This window comes from Coregonus clupeaformis, unplaced genomic scaffold (assembly GCF_020615455.1).
Source record: "Coregonus clupeaformis isolate EN_2021a unplaced genomic scaffold, ASM2061545v1 scaf0013, whole genome shotgun sequence".
Lineage (NCBI taxonomy): Eukaryota > Metazoa > Chordata > Actinopteri > Salmoniformes > Salmonidae > Coregonus > Coregonus clupeaformis.
Genome location: NW_025533468.1, coordinates 900001 through 923582, shown reverse-complemented (window position 1 = coordinate 923582; position 23582 = coordinate 900001). Strand labels below are relative to the sequence as shown.

Genomic DNA, 23582 nt, shown 5'->3' with positions numbered 1-23582 from the left:
GTAGACCATACAGAGCTATGGTAACGAGTGGTACCCAAGGTCAGACCATATAGCTAATTATAAAGACAAGCAGTGGTACATAGTGGTACAGAGGATGAGGCAATAAGACTAAGTGATGTGGAGTGTGGTACCGAGTGAGTGGTCCACAAGGAGGGAGTCTGAGCCAGAGTCAGGAGATGGCTCTTGATTGATTATACTGTTATATATGAGGCAATGCATTAGGAAAGTCTTAAATGTATATGGTTGAGAATGGGTTATGGATCTGCTATGTTTAAACCATATTCAAGTATCGATTGATGGGTTTTGGAATAAACAGAGCAGAGCCGGGAGATGGCTCTGTTATTTTTTACATTAGAAAGTTTGGTTTGGCCACCATTTTATCCAAACTAAATAAATATATGAGGAGAAGTCAGATTTCGCCACTATCATAAATTAAGAGAGTGGGTGGAGCAGTCAAAAGATGAAAGTTTGGAAGTGGAGAACTGAACTGGGAGGGTTTAAGCTAAAAAGTATGTAAAATGAACAGGAATGGACATTGTATATAAACTGAGGGCCGAGTGTTGTAGTTGCTCTGCAGACCAGCTCGGCTTTTGTTGCTCTATGTAATAAAGTATATCTTGATTCTACAAAAACTTTGGAAGAACTTTGAATTTTAATAAGTATAGTGATAATTTTCCACGACACGGTCTGTTGCTCTTGGGAACTAGATGGAGGCATCCACATAGGAGGTTAGCTAGCAGCGCCAACATGTTAGCTATCAAACTATCTATCCAGCAAGAATGTCGAGGTCAAAAACGAAAGAAACTATGTTAAGCCATGCTGATTAAGTAAGACATTAACAGGCTGAACGTACATTTCTGTGACTCACTAGCTAATATTAGCTTGCTAGCTCTTCCTGTTTACATCATCCCCTATGGGTAAATCAGACTAGCGCCACAAAACCAACCAGTGGCCGGAATTATATTACAACCGGGTTGGTTTAGAAACGCCATTGACAACGCATGGGAAACGGTTTAGGGCCGTTTAGCCAAAGAATCCACGGCTGCCACACGGGTAAGGAGCTTGCCCTCCAATGACAGGTCATGGGTTAAAGCCCTGTGTGCAGCACTGGAATGCGTTAAATCAGAACCAGGGGATGCTACTCAAAGATTCAATGAGCAGCGGTTATTGAGAAAAACTGGGCGCTTATTTTTTAAAATAGAGACTTCTCTATATTAAAAAATGAAGGGCCCTATTCAATCTGTGTCGCTAAAGTGTTACAGATTGCGCAATATACATTTTAAAGTAATTTCCGATTAAGGCCGACATATGCAGCGTTAAATGCAGTCTCTGCCAACGCGGAAACATTGCCTTTAAATTGTGCTTTAGTGCTGAACTTCCGCGATACGCATTGATCTCAATAAAAAAAATTTGTGCCCACTTTTTCAAGGCAATGTTCTTCATAACCACTGCTGTCCACATTTTCGAAACCAAGGAATTTACCCTCTTCGCCTCTACTCCCATCCAGCCAACACCACTGCCCCCCATCCAATCAGCCATCATTGTGTGGCAGCCACTCCCTCAGGTGGCCTTGACTCACTGACCAGTAAAGTCCTCATTATCCAACCATGCTCCAGAGCAGTTACCTGGGTTCATGCCTACAACCCTGTACTTTTTGGGGCCAAAGCCACAGACTCCTTCCCTCTGTATTTTTGACATTGAGAATTGAAGAAATCCACACAAACAGGTGTTTTGAACCTACAACTCTTTGGCCACAAGGCAGGGATTTAACCTCAGAGCCACAGACTCAATCCTGGAATAGTTATTTCCATATATTTAACATTAGCAGAAACAAAAGCACAGGAAATTAGACTTAAACCCACAACCTCTTGGCTTCAAGGCAAATATTTAACCCCAGAGCCACAAACTCCTTCACATACTGTATCTTGCTACTCCCCTTTATACAAGTGGCAGGTTCAGAAAGTAGTGAACAAGTTGAGAGTAATCTCAGCAGCTATTTCTGACTGAACACAATATCCACACCTGTGCAGGAGGCAGACTGCATGAAAAGTTCCCCTCCCTCCCTACCTCACTGGAATCCCCACCCCCAGGTCTCCCTCCCTTCCTGTCCCCTATATCATCTCAAATGTTCAAACATTACAACATGATGTCAGAATGTCTTTATTATCCAATGTATGAAGTAAAATATAATTAATGTAATATTAAAAAGGTTACAAAAAATTAGTATTGTTTATTTTTACATAATATACATTTTTCAAAATTGTTAATAAATAACAATACAAATCATTCAAACATGCCACATATTGCCATAACAACAGCCTGGGTGAGTATAGAGAGCATAGAGCCATCAGTCTTAGAGGCCCATCAGTCAGTGAGTCTGGGATGTAGCAGGATGGGTGTAGCAGTGGGGATTGGGGAAACATCTCCAATCCTAAAAACAGATCATCCAGACACAGTCCCGCCTTGATCCTGGTCATGACGTTGTATCAGAGGGGAAGTGACCTCACAACCATGACCCTGATCGCAGCTTTAGAGGGGAAGTGACGTGCGTGTCTGTGCTTAGGCCCAGTTGTGCAGGCCCAGGTCCTGGGATAGAGCTCAGGCCCAGTTGTGCAGGCCCAGGCTGCGGGATATAGCTCAGGCCCAGTTGTGCAGGCCCAGGCCCCGGGACAGCATGATGGCCTCCAGGTCTCTGTCCTCCTGGCTCTCCTGCAGCCGCTGCTCCTCCAGCAGAGACACCAGAGCATCTCTCTGCTCCACCACCTCCAACATCTCCCCCAGGATTAGCTTCTCCTCAGCCAGCTCCGCCTCACCCTTCAGGTGGTCTGAGAGAGAAGGAGAGAGGGAGTGAGAGAAGGCTGAAAACAGAGAATCTATTAAGAGCGTTATGGTACAGTATGACTTTTGTGTGTGTGTGTTTGCATGTGTATGAGTGTTCATACCATCCACGGCCATCCTCTCTCTGAGCTCCTGTTGAAGACGGCTCTGTCTGTCCTCCAACTCCAGCTCCCGAGCACTGAGGGAGAGACAGTCACCATGGAGACCATGTCAGTCCAAAGTGTAGAGCTCAGAGACACTGATTGACTCAGATAATTGCATACTGCGCCCAGGCATACTACATAGTGCCATTCCGTCATAAGCGCTCATACTAATCATACATTTGGGCAGCACAAAGCACAGAGTCCAGTGGTGACATAGGGGGTCAAAGGTCAGATAGATACTCACAATATCATGAGTTCTGACTCATAGCGCATCAGACAGTTCTTCTGCTGGACCAGCTTGAACCACTGCTGCATCAGAGCTGGGTCATCCTGCCTGCCCATGACTAAATGAGAGAGAGGAAGATGGAAATAGAGGAAGGGTGGGAGGGAGGGAGGGGGGACAGAGAAAGAGAGATAGAGAGAGAGAAGGAGAGGAGTGTAAGGAACCAGGGGTTAGATTGGAGGGTAATGAATAGTAGGAGGGAATCACAGGAGGTTGGTGGCACCTTAATTGGGGAGAATGGGCTCGTTGTAATGACTGGAGTGGAATCAGTGGAATGGCATCAAACACATGGTTTCCAGGTGTTTGATGCCATTCCATCTGCTCCGTTCTGGCCATTATTATGAGCCGTTCTCCCCTCAGCAGCCTCCACTGGAGGGAATACAGCATAGTATGAGGTACATACCTCCCAGGTGTAAGTCCATCTCTTCACTGTCATTCGACTCTCCCCAGTAGTCTATAATGAGAACATTCCAGGGAGATGACCACATGTACACTGATCATTTGCTTAGTCAAACTAACTAAGAGTAATATAGGTAAAACAAACCATGATGTCAAACAGTTGTGTAAATAGTGTTTGTTTACCTGCTTCCCCTCTCAAGGCCTTCTCCACAGCCACACCCCTCTCCTCCAGCTGCCTCTGCTTCTCCTCCACCTGCTCCAACTGCCTTTGGATCATCTGGCACATGCACATTTTATACACTCAAGCCCTGTTTATACCTGATTCTAACATGCATTATTTGTCCTGATCTTGTCCACATTCTGATTGGCCCACATTTTCAGACAGGTGTAGACGATAAAAATATGCATTGTGATCTGATCTTCCTGACCACCTCCTGAGGTAGTCAGGCACGCACTGGCTGTGTTTACACAGGCAGCCGAATTCTGATATGTTTCCTCTAATTGGTCTTTTGACCAATCAGATCAGCTCTTGTGCCAATAATTGGGCAAAAGATCAGAATGGGTCTGCATGTGTAAATGCAGCCATGGTGTCTGGATATCTTACAAGTGTAGACGGATCTGGACAGTGATTTTTAAAAAAAAATTACTATCCCGCCTTCTAAAATCATTGACAGGTGGCACCATTGACTTATGGCATCAATATAAAGAAAGAAAGAATAGCTGTCAAATAATTTGCATACAGGGAGGGACCAGGAAATCTGGTCACAACACGGACACAGTGGACGGATATAAGATATTTTAATACCATGACTTGACATATTTCTGAAAATGTGGGCACAATCAGAATGTGAACAAGATCAGGACAAAAGATAAAAGATGCATGTTAACGCCATCTACAACATCAATGAGGCTTTAAACAAATCATACGCACTCACACAAATTCTACACACACTCACACATACATTATAAACCTGCATCCTACCTGGGCTCTGTGCAGTCTCTTGAGTTGCTCCTGTTTGGCCTGTTTGCGTGCTGCTCTCTGTACTCTGCGTGTTAACCTGGCATCTAGCTGCTCCTCCTCTGGGTCTCTGTCTCTGTGGAACATGGCCTCTGACACATCCAGGCTGGACGGGTCCTTCAGGTCCTTCATGTGCACCAGTACCCCCACCACCTCCGTAGGGCACGATGGTTTCCGCTGTGTATCCATATGGCGGGAGCTGTCCCGCTCCTTCTCCTTCCCCACGTGCCTCTGTAGGAGAGAGAATCATACATAGCATGCGCGCACACAGACACACACACACACACACACCATTAAGATTCGGGCCATAGCAGCAAATTCTTAGTACACACACTACTGAAGTTTAGGGATGGTAAGGACACAGCACAGAGCACAGAACGGCTTGATGCAACCAAATGGGAATGTTCACACTACCTTAATGGCATACGCCCTCTTAAAGGCCAAGGCATGAGGCACATATGCAGACTTGGAAAGATGAAGACCAAAAAACTATCAAAATAGGGCACACAATATATAGTATGTATAGTTCACACAAAACGTCCTCTAATCGGAACTTACAAACTATTTATTACAGCTATAAACGACCCATCTACACAATGGGAAAAGCGTAACCTCTCTCAGTAACTCTACTGTAACTATCTCTAACTAGACTAGGACACAACAGCCTTCATTCTACTGCCACAAAGTAGTATACCTCCACTTCCTCATTCTCCTCCTCCTCCTCCTCCTCCTCCTCCTCCTCCTCCTCAATGGTTTCTTTCTGAAGTTCTGACGCTAGGTCAAACAGCTCCAGACGAAGCTAAAAACATTCATCCATTAAAACATTTACCTGAGCCTCTGAAGACAGGAGATGATATGGTAACCAACAAAGACCAGATATCCCCTAACACATATGACATCAGCCTCCTATAGTGTGAATGAATTTCCTCCAAACAATCGCTGTAAATATGTCATTGCTGGCATACACAGAGTTGTAGAGCTGAACAGAGGTCTGTAGTGACATCACTGACTCCCACAGTCAGAACTGTAGTGTAATGTCAACCTGCTGCTCTAAGATCAGCGGTAGTGTTAGTAGTGATGTTCTCACGTTGGCCTTGGGGTTCATGGAGCATCTCTCCATCACAACAGAGCAGGTGATGTCTGACTCCTCCGGCTCCGACCAGCTCTGGCGCTCCCTGAACTTCACACCTGCACAAACACAGAGGTTCACCATAGGAAATCACTATACCAGATCACCAGTGTGTGTGTGTGTGTGTATGTGTGTTACCTCTTCTCTCTGCAGAAGTTTTCCTCCTGCCATGCTCTTTGGGGGCTGGGGCTGTTGTCGTATTGGGAAGGGAAGTCCTGCCCTTCTTCTTCCTGTCCCTCTTATAGCCAGAGATGACAGCTCTCCACAGGCCCAGGGGTCCACCCTCTCCTATGCCCGCTTCAGGCACACTCTGGCTGGGGGGCTGGTTGTCCCTGCGGCTCTTATGTGGAGGGAAGAGGGAGCCCCCCTGGAGTTGTGTGAGGAGGAGGGGAGGCAGGCTTTCTGTGAGTCTGCGGGGGTCCAGACCGTCCCTGCTCTTCCCTGGGAGAGGCTCCCTTCCTAGGGGGATCTTCGTGTCCTCCCAGCCCACCCCCATGGCTGCTCTCTCTATCTCCCTCCTCCTCTCCATCTCTCTCTCGTCTCTGGGCACTGCCTTAAGGGGCTTCAGAGGGGACAAGGGGGGGCTGATGTCCTCTAAGGGGTCTATTCCTTCACCCTTACACAGCTGCTCCCCAAGAGACCCCGCCCCAACAGACCCCCCTCCAACAGATCCCCCCGCAATAGACCTCCTTCCCCCACCCACGTCCCACGGTTTCAGTTTCTTTCCCCCGACCCCCCGCACAACAGCCGACGCCATGATAGGTGCGGGGGCAAATCGAGGGGCGGGGCGAGGTGCGGGGCTTTGCAGTGACTCCGCCTCCACAGAAGGGCAGGGCAGGCTATCCCAGCATGCCCTGAGCTGGGCGGGGGGAGGGATGCAGGGAGGGGTGAGAGGATCCGAGGTAGAGGTGGTGGAGCTCCCGCCCACACCAATCCCCAAACTACTGCTGGGGTCACGCACCCTCTCCCTCTCCCTCTCCTTCCCCCCTTTCTCCCTCTCCTCTCGCTCTTTTCTCTCCTTCCTTTCTTTCTTCTCTTTCTCCTCCCCATCCTCCTCTCCCTCGTCCGGACCAGGGGAGCAGCCAGAGGTGGTGGAGGAGTTGGGGGAGGAGTAGGTAAAGACAGAGGAGTCTGGAATTGAGACAGAGGACGTGGGTGTGGGTGTGAATGGTGTTGAGGCAGTGGCTGGAGTGGAGAAGGTGTTATTGGGTACGCTGGTGGGGCTCTGTGGACCGTTTGTGTCGGGTGTTGTCGAGTCAGGCAGTTGTATGTCAGGCGTGTGTATGTCAGGCATGAGTGTGTCTGGAGAGTGTGTGTCTGGAGAGTGTGTGTCTGGAGAGTGTGTGTCTGGAGAGTGTGTGTCTGGAGAGTGTGTGTCTGGAGAGTGTGTGCCTGGAGAGTGTGTGTCTGGAGAATGTGTGCCTGGAGAGTGTGTGTCTGGAGAGTGTGTGTCTGGAGAGTGTGTGCTCTGCTGCCACTCATCCAACGATGATCTTTCCTCTGAGAGAGAGAGAGAGAAAGGGAGGGGGAAAGAGAGAGGGAGGGAGGAGGAGAGAGAGTAGTAGGGGGAGTAAGGGAGAGGGAAGGGAGAGAGGGAGGGAGGGAGGGAGGGGGGAAGTAAAGTGAAAGTCAGAATCCCTCCTGAGAAAACTAGATAGCAACCTCCTGCTAGAAAATATTGCTTGTGAGCCACAGTTGGCATTGAGCAAGAGTAGGTGTTATGTTATTTTTTTTGTCGTTGTTTGGCAACACCGTAGACTTGATGAGGCAAAGTATATTAGTAGTAAGGTTTGGGCAACCACAGCCACCAAAGCCATTAGACAGTGGTGCAAGAATCCCTTGTGTAAGTCCATGGGGTGCAATAGGTGGGGAAGTTCATTTGGGGAAGTTACTGTAATTTCGGCCTACTAGTTTGTCATTATGCTCAATGACACAACAAAACATGCAAAATAGTTAGTAACAAAACAAGTACCATAATAAAAATAAACATGTTTTGTTAGCTTTCTCTCCTGTGGCGGTGCTACCTGTCTCCTCCACCTCTTCTAGAGGGAGGAGCCACAGACCTGAGTGACGCTCCCTCTCCCACGGACAGTACTCCCCTTCTACCAGCAGGGGGAGACACACCAGATAGACAGACGGACAGGGAGGGAAGGAGGGGGGGCACACAGACACAAATACAGAGAGAAAGAGGGTTGAGAGACCAGAACAGAGAACAAAAGAGAGGAAAGGAGGGGAAAGCTGAGGAAAGGAAAGGAAACTAGTCTAAAAACAAATCTTTCTGACTGACAGCACATAGAGAGACACACACATGAAAACAGAGAAAAAGGCACAATTACCATCACTAGATAACTCCTCCTCCTCATCATCATCTTCATCAACCTCTCCTTCCTCCTCTCCTTCTTCTGTCTCTTCTTCCTCTTCTCCTCTCTCTCCTCTGAGGCGTGCGTGTAGTTCCATGGCCTTCCTCCAGGAGTCTCTAGCCAGGTCATTGGTTAAAGTCCGCTGCCTCTCCCCCTCCTCCTCCATCTCTGACTCTGAACTATGAGGAGAGAGGAAAGCAATTAGTGTGTGTGTGTCCATGTGTGTAAGTGTGTGTACCAGAGAAAAGGGGTAGAGAGAAAGAGGGGGAGAGAAAGAGGGGGAGAGAGAGGACACGCTAGATAGAAATAAAGATAAATGTTTGTTTTTGTAATGCTGACCTGGAGCCCTCGTTTCTCTTGTCCTGCAACGGGCTGCGCTTGTAATTAGCCTTCTTCTCCTCTGTCACCAGCAGACTGAGGTTGTAATTGGCCAGCATCTCCTCTGGCACTTCCTCCGGCTCATCTGTTAGCTGCTCAGTCTCTAGGCTCACACGGTAGTTCTCCAGCTCTATACGTTCTGGCGTGCCGCGCACGCGCTTAGCCAAGCCACACTCCCTCTCAATCAGAGATGCCACTGAGCGCACACATACACACACACACACACACACACATACACACACACACACACACACATAGAAGCTTTACCAAGCCGGACCCACTCCCAATCAGAGACGCCACTGAGACACACACACCAGACACACACACACAGACACACACTTAGCCAAAGTCAATGTCACATTCTTTGCACACTCAGGACATTCTTTACACACTCAGCGGCGTCACTAAGAAACACATTCTGTGCACAAACACACACACACACACACACGTCACAAGCATTACGACTGAAAACACACACATGACAGATACATGAACCTCTTGGCTTACCTGAGGACCTGCGATCTGCTGTCACCACAGCTACTGAGGAGCGAGGGTTAGTGGACAGAGCAGCTGGGGATTCCTGCTAAGGAGGGAGCAAAGAAAAAATAGTATTTTACCCCAAAGAATTCCAAGGATCAGTGTATTGATCTACAGAAAACCTCATACATACAGTACGTAACGTATTCTCCTCAGAACAACATAATATACAGAGAGAGAGAGAGAGCTCGTCAATGAAATGAAACCTTAATTGCTATGTCTATACAAATATCAGGAATTAGATGAAAACCCAGGTCAGCCAAGAGCTTCCATTTAGCCAGAAGATGAGGGGAAAGGCAGAAGTCCTTACCAGGAGGGTCCGCTGAGAGGGGGTTCGTCCGTAGGGGGTTGGGGGCTGGTCGGCGGTAGGAGGGGCTGGTCTCTTCCTCTGGACCGGCCCAACCAGACGGAGGTCATAGTGCGGCTTACAGTAGAACTTCCCTACACACAGAACCAATGTGTTAGAACACTATACATAGAACCGCTCTACACACAGAATCCAAGCAGTTTTAGAACCTCACTACACTAAGATCTGCAGCTCCCATGCATCTTACAGAAGAACTTTAAACAAAAACTAAGTGTTATCTAACTACAGTAGAACTATCTTCAGCTAAATCTTATTTACATTTCCACACAAAGAAAACAGTGTCCCTAGATCTTGAGGAAAAGCTACATGTCTCAGCTTCCCGGAAAGGAATGGCGAGAATTAAATAGAGTTGTGTCTTACAGTGTGACTCCTCCATAGAAAACAGCGCCGGTCTACAGAATAACAGGAAGACACACTCGATCTGGTCCCTACACTGACAGACCACTTCATATATAGTCTACCCTACACACACTCCTCTCCTGCCTCACACTCAAACGGCTATCACGTGACACCTCATCCCTGATTGGTTGAAGGGTTTGAATTAAACTTAGAGATCAGCGCCTGACATGACATCACTGACATATTTAGTATCTGTCCCCCCCCTCCTCCATTTACAAACACACAGCACATCTCTAAGAGATACAATACACACAGTCACACGCACGCAAGCAGGCATGCACACACGCAAACACCATAGCCTTTTGTGGGCCCTAAGTGAGATTTGGTTGGGGGGCCACCCCCACTTCGTGGGCAAAACATTTTGGTGGCCCTCCTATTGACGGCAGAGAGAAACATTTAAGTTTTACATTTAATTTCCTGCAGTTCTACCCATTTTGCGATGGGGCAGAGAGAAAATGTTGCAATTATACAGCATATTTTACATTTTGCCATGGGGTGGAGAGAAATGTTTGCAGTTTTAAAGTTTATTTCCTGCAATTCTACACATTTTGCCGTGACTTATGCCATGTTAATGATATCTGAGTGAGAGTGACTAACAAAATCAATGGGGGACCCTGGAGGTCAGGGCCCCTGTGCACGGGCCCTGCATGCAGTCGGTATTCGGCCTTGATTACTACAAGTTTAGATAGCTGGCTAGACTAACTTACAAATCTAAGAATTGTTAGCTGACATGGCTAATTGAGTGACTGTCAGTGACTGACATAACAAGAGAAAAACTGCTGATGCACAACCACATTTTTTACTTGCACCTTCTGTATTCTACAGTAATTTGAGACCCCGACGCACGCACACACGCACACACACACACACACTCAAAGATAAACAACCACACAGTCAGTCCAGGGAGCCCCAGGCCCCAACGGTGCAGTAAGCGACACACTGAGTTTGTGTTCATCATGTGTTAACTGAGTTGGTCTCTGGTCTGCTGATAACCTGGAAGCCTTACAAAGTGATCAGGCGGTGTAACATCAATCCTGAGGGCATATTGGAGCAATCAGTGTAAAATCAGAGTGATTGAGTGTCACTGACCCTCATAAACTGCAGGTCAGAGCTGCATTCAAGATAACACAACAAGTTGTGGTCGAGCATATCAAAAGTTGTGGTGGTGTTGCAGTGCCAAGACCATGCTGGGCTGGTAGTGGTATTTTCAGTGTGTGTGTGTGGTAGGGCAGCCCTTGTCATTCATTAGAGTTACCCACTTTTAACTCTATGGTGCTCAGTGACCCTCTCTCCCTGCCCTCACCCCGCCAGGACTCTCCCCTTTCTCACTCTCATCCCTCACTCTCAGGGGCTCACCGTTAGGCCGGTCGTAGGCGTAGGAGGCCAGGCGGAGGGTGGAGCTGCAGTGGTCACACTGGAAGCAGCTCCGGTGGAAGAACAGTCCCTCAGCACTGAGTCTCTCCATCACGTACACACGCTTACTGCAGAAGAAACACACGTCACTGGCACCTCCTGGCCCTGGCCCCGCCCCCGCCAACACAGAGCGAACGCCAGCCTAAGAGAGAGGGAGGGGGGGGATAAGCTGTAATACATGGATCACCTCACTTCAGAGTTAGCCTACTACTAAAGAGGTTACTGGGCAATTCCAAAGTAACGGAATTGCGCCGAGACTCTGATTTTTCACTTAAAATATGTGCCAAACATTGATTTCAAAGTTGAACAAACCATACAACTCTATGCACAATGACTACTACTCTAAGTAATAGTAATTTAACTATTCTCCTATTTGTTTAAAATTTAGTGGTAAATATGTTTTACTGTGGTAAATATGAAAATAAAAGCTTCCAATGAAATAAAAGCTTCTGTCATGGTTTAAACCATGTATTTCTATGTGGCTGCACTGTCCACACAGTAGGGCTGAATTTCAGCCTCAGCTGAAGCCCTTCACGCATAGATCTTCCTTTGTACTTCCTAATTTTTGCCAGTTGTTTGCCATGCGTCCTTGATAAAACATTGCCTTTATTCCATTGCATTAGATTTCTCAGTTGATTTATACTTGTTTGATTTTGTCAGTCAGCTGTTTAGAGCACTCATTGCTTTGTTTTTCAGGTGTGCGTGGGTACTGGTGTTCTTCGTGCCATCCGTGGCCAGAAGTAGTAGACCATTTAGCTTTATTATTTTCTATCAATAATAATTGTATTTCCTGGATCAGCTGATGATGGTCGACAATATCACTAGACAACTAGCCTATAGCTAGACACCAATGCGCATCCAATCCCATCCAACATGTATACGTTAATGACAGTAGGCCTATAGTTGACTCTTTCTGTTAGAAGCATTCGATTTTGCAATGGCATAGGACTACATTATTTTGGATTTGTGTGTCCATGAGAACTGTTTTCACGGCGAAACATAATGAAATGTTACGTAGGCATAGTTACACATACAGTGTATTTTCCGAGATCTCAAAGATCCATGATTCGTACAGGGTTGAAGTTCAATGTTCTAATTCAATTGTTAAATGCTTAATAATGACAAATAACACTGTCATCAATGTCATTAATGTAAGGAAATAAAGGTAGTGTTTTATGTCACACGATCTGTGAAGACTCGAAGCATTAACTCATGAATTATGGACAACTCATGAACTAGGGTGTAAAACATAATTTGATTCAACTCATGTATTATATTGAATGTAGGCTACCTATTCGGCGTGTGTTCATGTGTTTAAAATGGCCTTGGCTGAGATGGTAGCCTACTGGCGGTGGTGTAGGCCTAGTGAAGGGTAAACGCCTTTTTCTGAAAAATGCATTGAAAGTATTGGGAGCGTACATTTTTTCACCGCTACTGGCAATCAGAGTTTACTCACCTATTTTTTTTGTTTACCAATACACACTGGCTACGGTCGACCTAATTGAAGTTCATGGTAATACACATTGTAGCTTAGTACAATAAGTTGACCTTGTGTTAGGCTGACCCTCCCGTTTTTCCCGGGACAGTTTCAGACCAATTTCAGGTGTCCCGACTTTTCAGGCTACAAAAAAAGGTCAATTTGTCAGCAAGATGCATCAATTAATGTAGGCAGACTTTTTTTTTTTTTTTTAACAGCTGTCTATTTCAATTCATCAAAGGGCCTACACATGCAATTTGGATGCTGGAATTATTTTGGAGTGGAGGAACATGCACAGGTAGCCTACTTTTTTAAGTGATTTGTTTAACAATCAAATGAAAATACCAGGGGCGCAACTTTGGTTTTAGAAGTGGAGGGGGGACATATATATATATATATATATATATATTTCAGTTGGATAAACACTCCAAACAGCCTACCCGACCGCTCGGATGCGTCCGCATGGTCCTAAAGTACACCGTTGCCTTGTTTTGTATCACATTCCAATTATTAAAAAAAACCTGTCCCCAGTGAAAGTTGAGCCCCTGGAAAATACCCTAACTGGTTGTGTTCATGCCACATTAAAAGGTAATACATCTTTATTGTTTGAATTACGTTTTTATTATTAGGCCCATAAAACATGTTGTGCACGCTCAAGCGCATGCACTCAATACAGAGTACATTTACATTTGAGTCATTTAGCAGACACTCTTATCCAGAGCGACTTACAGGAGCAATTAGGGTTAAGTGCCTTGCTCAAGGGCACATCGACAGATTTTTCACCTAGTCGGCTCGGGGATTAGAACCAGCGACCTTTCGGTTACTGGCACAACGCTCTTAACCACTAAGCTACCTGCCGCCCCAGTACACCCGAATGTCATGGTGTAATAAATACAGTGGGGAAAAAAAGTATTTAGTCAGCCACCAATTGTGCAAGTTCTCCCACTTAAAAAGATGAGAGAGGCCTGTAATTTTCATCATAGGTACACGTCAACTATGACAGACAAAATGAGGAAAAAAAATCCAGAAAATCACATTTTAGGATTTTTAATGAATTTTATTTGCAAATTATGGTGGAAAATAAGTATTTGGTCAATAACAAAAGTTTATCAATACTTTGTTATACACCCTTTGTTGGCAATGACACAGGTCAAACGTTTTCTGTAAGTCTTCACACACTGTTGCTGGTATTTTGGCCCATTCCTCCATGCAGATCTCCTCTAGAGCAGTGATGTTTTGGGGCTGTCGCTGGGCAACACGGACTTTCAACTCCCTCCAAAGATTTTCTATGGGGTTGAGATCTGGAGACTGGCTAGGCCACTCCAGGACCTTGAAATGCTTCTTACGAAGCCACTCCTTCGTTGCCCGGGCGGTGTGTTTGGGATCATTGTCATGCTGAAAGACCCAGCCACGTTTCATCTTCAATGCCCTTGCTGATGGAAGGAGGTTTTCACTCAAAATCTCACGATACATGGCCCCATTCATTCTTTCCTTTACACGGATCAGTCGTCCTGGTCCCTTTGCAGAAAAACAGCCCCAAAGCATGATGTTTCCACCCCAATGCTTCACAGTAGGTATGGTGTTCTTTGGATGCAACTCAGCATTCTTTGTCCTCCAAACACGACGAGTTGAGTTTTTACCAAAAAGTTATATTTAGGTTTCATCTGACCATATGACATTCTCCCAATCCTCTTCTGGATCATCCAAATGCACTCTAGCAAACTTCAGACGGGCCTGGACATGTACTGGCTTAAGCAGGGGGACACGTCTGGCACTGCAGGATCTGAGTCCCTGGCGGCGTAGTGTGTTACTGATGGTAGGCTTTGTTACTTTGGTCCCAGCTCTCTGCAGGTCATTCACTAGGTCCCCCCGTGTGGTTCTGGGATTTTTTGCTCACCGTTCTTGTGATCATTTTGACCCCACGGGGTGAGATCTTGCGTGGAGCCCCAGATCGAGGGAGATTATCAGTGGTCTTGTATGTCTTCCATTTCCTAATAATTGCTCCCACAGTTGATTTCTTCATACCAAGCTGCTTACCTATTGCAGATTCAGTCTTCCCAGCCTGGTGCAGGTCTACAATTTTGTTTCTGGTGTCCTTTGACAGCTCTTTGGTCTTGGCCATATTGGAGTTTGGAGTGTGACTGTTTGAGGTTGTGGACAGGTGTCTTTTATACTGATAACAAGTTCAAACAGGTTCCATTAATACAGGTAACGAGTGGAGGACAGAGGAGCCTCTTAAAGAAGAAGTTACAGGTCTGTGAGAGCCAGAAATCTTGCTTGTTTGTAGGTGACCAAATACTTATTTTCCACCATAATTTGCAAATAAATTCATAAAAAATCCTACAATGTGATTTTCTGGATTTTTTTTCTCATTTTGTCTGTCATAGTTGACGTGTACCTATGATGAAAATTACAGGCCTCTCTCATCTTTTTAAGTGGGAGAACTTGCACAATTGGTGGCTGACTAAATACTTTTTTTCCCCACTGTATGCAATATCCTCCTTTAGATATTATTATATTATTTTAATGAGCACTGCCCCCAAACAAGACCTAATTTGGTTGGTCTAGACCCGACCAAATCTGAGCCAGTCATAGACGTCTATGCATCGCAGTGCTAGCTGTGCCACTAGAGATCCTGGTTCGAATCCAGGCCTGTCGTAGCCGGCCGCGACCGGGAGACCCATGGGGCGGCGCACAATTGGCCCAGCGTCGTCCAGGGTAGGGGAGGGAATGGCCGGCAGGGACGTAGCTCAGTTGGTAGAGCATGGCGTTTGCAATGCCAGGGTTGTGGGTTCGATTACCACGGGGGGCCAGTATGAAAAATAAATAAATAATGTATGCACTCACTAACTGTAAGTCGCTCTGGATAAGAGCGTCTGCTAAATGACTAAAATGTAAAATGTTTAACAAGTTTGGATATCAAAGCACAACACAGTAGAGCTCAGTAGAGTTCAGTACAGTACAATAGAGTACATTATAGTAGAGTACAGTACAATACAGTACATTATAGTGTGCTCTTCAAGATGGGGAGAGGTCTGTCCGTAGTTAAAGAGATGCTCTGCTTTTATGACACCACACTCCAAAAAGCAAGTCCTGCAGGCTCTAGTTTTGTCTTATCTTGATTATTGTCCAGTCGTGTGGTCGAGTGTTGCAAGGAAAGACCTAGTTAAGCTGCAGCTGGCCCAGAACAGAGTGGCACGTCTTGCTCTTCATTGTAATCAGAGTGCTGATATAAATACTATGCATGCCAGACTCTCTTGGCTACGAGTTGAGGAGAGACTGACTGCATCACTTCTTCTTTTTATAAGAAACATTAATGTGTTGAAAATTCCAAATTGTTTGCATAGTCAACTTACACACAGCTCTGACACACACCAGACATGCCACCAGGGGTCTTTTCACAGTCCCCAAATCCAGAACAAATTCAAGAAAGTATACAGTATTATATAGAGCCATTATTGCATGGAACTCCCTTCCATCTCATATTGCTCAAATGAACAGCAAACCTGGTTAAGCAACACCTCACAACGCCTCTCCCCTATTTGACCTAGATAGTTTGTATGTATGTATTGATACAGTTGAAGTCGGAAGTTTACATACACCTAGGTTAGAGTCATTAAAACTCGTTTTTCAACCACTCCACAAATGTCTTGTTAACAAACTATAGTTTTGGCAAGTCGGTTTGGACATCTACTTTGTGCATGACACAAGTAATTTTTGCAACAATTGACATCATTTGAGTCAATTGGAGGTGTACCTGTGGATGTATTTGAAGGCCTACCTTCAAACTCAATGCCTCTTTGCTTGACATCATGGGAAAATCAAAAGAAATCAGCCAAGACCTCAGAAAAGAAATGGTAGACCTCCACAAGTATGGTTCATCATTGGGAGCAATTTCCAAACGCCTGAAGGTACCACGTTCATCTGTACAAACAATAGTATGCAAGTATAAACACCATGGGACCACGCAGCCGTCATACCGCTCAGGATGGAGATGCGTTCTGTCTCCTAGAGATGCAAATCAATCCCAGAACAACAGCAAAGGACCTTGTGAAGATGCTGGAGGAAACAGGTACAAAAGTATCTATATCCACAGTAAAACGAGTCCTATATCGACATAACCTGAAAGGCCGCTCAGCAAGGAAGAAGCCACTGCTCCAAAACCACCATAAAAAAGCCAGACTACGGTTTGCAACTGCACATGGGGACAAAGATTGTACTTTTTTGAGAAATGTCCTCTGGTCTGATGAAACAAAAATAGAACTGTTTGGCCATAATGACCATCGTTATGTTTGGAGGAAAAGGGGGTTGCTTGCAAGCCGAAGAACACCATCCATACCGTGAAGCACGGGGTTGGCAGCATCATGCTGTGGGGGTGCTTTGCTGCAGGAGGGACTGGTGCACTGATGCAAGACATCAGTCAGGAAGTTAAAGCTTGGTCGCAAATGGGTCTTCCAAATGGACAATGACCCCAAGCATACTTCCAAAGTTGTGGCAAAATGGCTTAAGGACAACAAAGTCAAGGTAATGGAGAGGCCATCACAAAGCCTTGACCTCAATCCTATAGAAGATTTGTGGGCAGAACTGAAAAAGCGTGTGCGAGCAAGGAGGTCTACAAACCTGACTCAGTTACACCAGCTCTGTCCGGAGGAATGGGCCAAAATTCACCCAACTTATTGTGGGAAGCTTGTGGAAGGCTACCCGAAACGTTTGACCCAAGTTAAACAATTTAAAGGCAATGCTACCAAATATTAATTGTAAACTTCTGAATGTGATGAAAGAAATAAAAGCTGAAATAAATTATTCTCTCTACTATTATTCTGACATTTCACATTCTTAAAATAAAGTGGTTATCCTAACTGACCTAAGACAGGGAATTTTAACTAGGATTAATTGTCAGGAATTGTGAAAAACTGAGTTTAAATGTATTTGGCTAAGGTGTATGTAAACTTTCGACTTCAACTGTATGTAGGCTATGTGTGCCATTTTTAAATTGATGTAGTTCTGTCCTTGAGCTGTTCTTGTCTATTAATGTTCTGTATTATGTCATGTTTCATGTTTTGTGTGGTCCCCAGGAAGAGTAGCTGCTGCTTTCGCAAACAGCTAATGGGGATCCTAATAAAATACCAAATACCTACTGTGTACTGTACTGAACTCTAGTCTACTGTACAGTACAGTCCTGAACTATACACTATTCTTTACTGTACTGAACTCTACTGTACAGCAATGTACTGAACCATACTCTACTTTACTGTGCTCTATTATACTTTACTGTGCTGTGCAAACTTGTAGGGCTGCAGGTAGCCTAGTGCTTAAGCAAGCTGGGCCAGTAACCAAAAGGTTGTTGGTTGGAATCCCGAGCCGACTAGGTGAACATCTGTCGATGTGCCCTTGAGCAAGGCACTTAACCCTATTTGCTAATTTAAGTCGCTTTGGATAAGAGCATCTGCTAAATGACCCAAATGTAAATTTTAACCCAACTGTGGTTTGTGACTACTATGGTTTCCCATTATAGCCAACTCAATTGCAGAAAATCCATAACAGATTTTTCGGAAACTCCGTTACCGATTGATTTACTGATACCGAATTGATATCAGTAAAAACCAGTGGTGGAAAAAGTATGCAATTGTCATACTTGAGTAAAAGTAAAGATACCTTATTAGAAAATGTCTTAAGTAAAAGTCACCCAGTAAAATTCTACTTGAGTAAAAATCTAAAAGTATTTGGTTTTAAATGTACTTAAGTATCAAAAGTAAATGTAATTGCTAAAATATACTTAAGTATCAAAAGTAAAAGTAAAAGTATAAATCATTTCAAATTCCTTATACTAAGCAAATCAGATCACATTATTTGTTTTTTTATTTACTGATAGCCAGAGGCACACTCCAACACACAGTCATAATTTACAAACAAAGCATTTGTGTTTAGTGAGTCCACCAGATCAGAGGCCGTAGGGGATGACAAGAGATGTTCTCTTGATAAGTGTGTGAATTGGACCATTTTCCTGTCCTGTTAAGCATTCAAAATGTAACGAGGGAAAATGTATGGAGTAAAAAGTACATTATTTTCTTTAGGAATGTATTGAAGTAAAAGTTTTCAAAAATATAAATAGTAAAGTAACGTACAGATACCCACAAAACTACTTAAGCGGTACTTTAAAGTATTTTTACTTAAGTATTTTACACAACTGGTTAAAAAAACTATAACTAATTGATAGGTATACCTTTACTTGTTACTTCTGTGAGATTTCAATTTCCTCCCTCCTCATGAGGTAGAGAAATTAGAAGATATCTTCAAGATATGTGGGTTTTTGGTCCGGAATTTCACAGCACAAGGCAATGTTTCTTAAACTTACAGACATTTCTCCAAAACTAAATATAAATGTTGATATTAGTTGGCAGGGGTCTTTACTTCAACATTATTGTGTTGTGATGTATTTCTAATACCTTTTAAGACTTTTTCCATCTGTTTGTTCAGAAATCAAAGCCTTTGCTTATTCCTAATTTTTTTGGATGGAAAATGGTTGAAAAATGTATATATGCCTTAATTACAAAAGATTACTTCAGAACCAGCCTAGATAGGGTATAATCCAATGCTGGATGAGTTTTGGCCTATCGACAGTATTAATGTGGGTGAGTTCAAATCGACTCAAATAAAGTATTACCGATTCCTTCCTATTAGGAGTGTGCTGGGGTGACGGTGCCTCCTGACTTTGAACCTGATTGGATATCTGTTCAGCCAATGAGCTCACTCCGCCTGTGTACATCTGAACATATTTCTAAAAGATAGCAGGAGAAAAGAGAGAAAAGAGATGAAGGAAGGACAGAACAAACAGTAGACACAGAGAGAGAAACACTCACTAGGGATGACACAACCGGAGCCACAAACAGAGAGTTTTTATGTTGTGTTATGGATGTGGAAATGGAACACAAAGCCATGTCAAAGTTCTAGAAACATCAATCCCCTTTTGGATTATATCATTATACTCATTTAACCTTCTTTCTGTTGCAGTGTAATCATTGTCCAAAAATAATAAATATAAACGTTATCACTAGGCCCTTATCCCACACCAATCAAACTTAATTTGTCGGCAAAACAAAGAGGTGTCCGAGGAAAGAAGGCTGTGCAAACATGAACAAAAAACATTCACAGGCCTCTGGTCTTTCTAATCTTAAAAGGGAACATTTCAGTTGCAGCGTTGTCACATGCCACATGCCCTGCAGTAAGTTCTACAAATATACTTTCTTAAAGCCCAAACAAGATGCACTCTGACAGTTCAGTCCAGTTTACTCCTCTTTCTCTGAAACAATAGTTGTTTATATGATTTACAGCATCATTTAGCACTCTGACACTGCCCTGAGGCCGACAGATTGAACTCAATGACTATGGCTCAAGTTGTAGCCCACTCATGGTCCACACTAGCCGAATAAATAACTAATGGGGCCTAACGTTACTCCTTATAGTCCAAGGATCTTACATGTTCTGTTTAAAGGCGAATTGTCTCTGGAAGCCAAAACAGCCAAATACTCCATCTAAATGTGAATCAATTCTCAATTGTGGTATGGTTCTAGAAACACACATCCCTCTCATATCACATCAATCTTATTTCACAAATGCAAAATACACAATTACTGTACACTGATTTTGTACGTTTGCCCATTGACAAATAAATTATCAGTCTATAATTTTAATGGTAGGTTTATTTTACAAGTGAGAGACAGAATAACAACAACAAAAATCCAGAAAAACTGATGTAAAAAATGTTATAAATTGATTTGCATTTTAATGAGGGAAATAAGTATTTGACCCCTCTGCAAAACATGACTTAGTACTTGGTGGCAAAACCCTTGTTGGCAATCACAGAGGTCAGACATTTCTTGTAGTTGGCCACCAGGTTTGCACACATCTCAGGAGGGATTTTGTCCCACTCCTCTTTGCATATCTTCTCCAAGTCATTAAGGTTTCGAGGCTGACGTTTGGCAACTCGAACCTTCAGCTCCCTCCACAGATTTTCTATGGGATTAAGGTCTGGAGACTGGCTAGGCCACTCCAGGACCTTAATATGCTTCTTCTTGAGCCACTCCTTTGTTGCCTTGGCCGTGTGTTTTGGGTCATTGTCATGCTGGAATATACATCCACGACCATTTTCAATGCCCTGGCTGAGGGAAGGAGGTTCTTACCCAAAATTTGACGGTACATGGCCCTGTCCATCGTCCCTTTGATGCGGTGAAGTTGTCCTGTCCCCTTAGCAGAAAAACACCCCCAAAGCATAATGTTTCCACCTCCATGTTTGACGGTGGGGATGGTGTTCTTGGGGTCATAGGCAGCATTCCTCCTCCTCCAAACACGACGAGTTGAGTTGATGCCAAAGAGCTCCATTTTGGTCTCATTTGACCACAACACTTTCACCCAGTTCTCCTCTGAATCATTCAGATGTTCATTGGCAAACTTCAGACGGGCATGTATATGTGCTTTCTTGAGCAGGGGGACCTTGTGGGCGCTGCAGGATTTCAGTCCTTCACGGCGTAGTGTGTTACCAATTGTTTTCTTGGTGACTATGGTCCCAGCTGCCTTGAGATCATTGACAAGATCCTCCCGTGTAGTTCTGGGCTGATTCCTCACCGTTCTCATGATCATTGCAACTCCACGAGGTGAGATCTTGCATGGAGCCCCAGGCCGAGGGAGATTGACAGTTATTTTGTGTTTCTTCCATTTGCGAATAATCGCACCAACTGTTGTCACCTTCTCACCAAGCTGCTTGGTGACGGTCTTGTAGCCCATTCCAGCCTTGTGTAAGTCTACAATCTTGTCCCTGACATCCTTGGAGAGCTCTTTGGTCTTGGCCATGGTGGAGAGTTTGGAATCTGATTGATTGATTGCTTCTGTGGACAGGTGTCTTTTATACAGATAACAAACTGAGATTAGGAGCACTCCCTTTAAGAGTGTGCTCCTAATCTCAGCTCGTTACCTGTATAAAAGACACCTGGGAGACAGAAATCTTTCTGATTGAGAGGTGGTCAAATACTTATTTCCCTCATTAAAATGCAAATCAAGTTATAAAAAATTTTATATGCGTTTTTCTGGATTTTTTTGTTGTTATTCTCTCTCTCACTGTTCAAATAAACCTACCATTAAAATTATAGACTGATCATTTCTTTGTCAGTGGGCAAACGTACAAAATCAGCAGGGGATCAAATACTTTTTTCCCTCACTGTATATTCATTATTGCTTATATGAAAGACAGGTTCCATATGTTTCCAAAACTGCACCGCAAGCAATGCGTGTTAACGTTCAGAGCAAGCCTCGGGGCTATACTATCGTCAATAGGTGCTAAAGGTAGTTAGTGTCTATGAATGGGGTAGGTCCACACTAGGGGTATGGTTAAAGCTTTGACCGTGCGTGGGCAACTCTTATTGCCAACGTCCACCATGTATCTGTCAAGATCTGACAGTTGGTCTTTTGTGTCCTGATACAATATATCAGGGAACCACTGAGGTAGCCGAGAAGAGACCTCAAAAGTCATCACACCAATGACACACATTAGTTTACAGATAGCTACTGGGAACTTGGGGAAGTCTATGAACATGTATGGGTGGCATGGGACATCATTACTAGTCTACATGCCATCTGGTCTATACATTACATTACCCAGATTCCTCTGGGGGTGGCGTACCTGCTCCCCCCTGCTGGGCAGGGTGTGACATTTGACCTTTTCCTTGTACTTGAAACTCATTTGCTCCTGCTGCTGCGTGCGCTTCTTCTGGGGTTCCATGGTTTAGACGGCATAATGTGAGTGGGTGGTTGAGGTAGCGAAATAGTGAAATACTGTGAAATCTAGGGAACTAAAGCTAAGAAAGAGCTATGACAAAATGCCACGCGACTGAACTACACAGCACACAATCATGCACCCCCATGTGGTGACACAGAGAGATACAGCTATATAACTCTGCAGTCCTCTAAGAGCCACAGGTGGAGAGGCTTACTATTTTTTACCTGTTTCCAGGTGGCAGCGGAGGCTACAGGGGCTGGCTGGGCCTGGGGGTCAGGGGATGCTGGAGGAGGTGGAAGCGTGGGCATGGAGTCCCCCTGGTGGTCAGTTAGTAGAGGGAGTGAGGGCTGTGGAGGCGGGACGGCCATGGCTACCTTTATACCGTACTACAACCACAGCCTTAAGAATATAGGGCCTAGGTCAAGAGCTACCACTGCTAACCCTATCCACCAGTTAATCTTAACCCATATTGCTGCAACCATAGCTGCTCCCTCCAACCAAATGAACCCTTACTTACTGCTCCAAGGCTCAGTGAGTCCCATTGGCCCTGACCCAAAATGCCCATCACAGTGCAGCTAATCTGTCTTATCCTCTGAAACCTCAAGAGGAAGTCAGTCAGTCAGCTCACACACGGAGGATCTAAACTACCAACAGCTATTGATGACAGACCGTGCTGTACAAGTTCCTTTATTCAGATTAAAAGCACAGATTTTCAATAAGAGTATTTTTCAAATCGTTGACACTTTGAGCGAGAGAAAACACTCTTAGTAACACCTGAAAACTCTTAGCAGCTAGGAGTTCTGAATTCCATCCCATCTCACCTGTCTGCGTAGAGCTGCAGCTGGCGTGGAGGAGGGGCAAAGGGCGTTCTCCTCAAACTTGGCCAGCAGCTGATTGGCCATCGAGCGCACTCTGCTTTGGCTTGCTCCACCCACAGAGCACAGGGCAGCCTCTTCCTGCGGAAGGCAGAATGGTGGAGAGTTTGACCCATGTCACTTTAAGGCCAAAGGTGTTGTATTGCTGTTCTAACGTCTAAAATATTATTGCATGTCATCTCATTAATTTAGTCAAA

General features: G+C 44.6%; 1 protein-coding gene across 1 annotated transcript in view; it reads right to left on the bottom strand.

Moving 5' to 3' along the window:
• Nucleotides 1–2164: 2164 nt before the first annotated feature.
• The window catches only part of LOC121546615 (protein-methionine sulfoxide oxidase mical3b-like), a 31272-nt gene continuing 9854 nt past the window's right edge, over nucleotides 2165–23582 (bottom strand). The window contains exons 15-30 of the mRNA XM_041857851.2: nucleotides 23332–23466; nucleotides 19406–19519; nucleotides 11208–11406; nucleotides 9396–9526; nucleotides 9056–9131; nucleotides 8510–8744; nucleotides 8147–8349; nucleotides 7024–7310; nucleotides 5949–6669; nucleotides 5769–5869; nucleotides 4646–4912; nucleotides 3847–3940; nucleotides 3668–3718; nucleotides 3226–3325; nucleotides 2943–3016; nucleotides 2165–2825 (exon numbers count right to left, since the gene is read on the bottom strand). Of these exons, the coding sequence (XP_041713785.2) occupies nucleotides 2638–2825; nucleotides 2943–3016; nucleotides 3226–3325; nucleotides 3668–3718; nucleotides 3847–3940; nucleotides 4646–4912; nucleotides 5769–5869; nucleotides 5949–6669; nucleotides 7024–7310; nucleotides 8147–8349; nucleotides 8510–8744; nucleotides 9056–9131; nucleotides 9396–9526; nucleotides 11208–11406; nucleotides 19406–19519; nucleotides 23332–23466 (2976 nt within the window). The 3' untranslated portion in view covers nucleotides 2165–2637. The remainder of the gene's footprint in view (nucleotides 2826–2942; nucleotides 3017–3225; nucleotides 3326–3667; nucleotides 3719–3846; nucleotides 3941–4645; nucleotides 4913–5768; nucleotides 5870–5948; nucleotides 6670–7023; nucleotides 7311–8146; nucleotides 8350–8509; nucleotides 8745–9055; nucleotides 9132–9395; nucleotides 9527–11207; nucleotides 11407–19405; nucleotides 19520–23331; nucleotides 23467–23582) is intronic.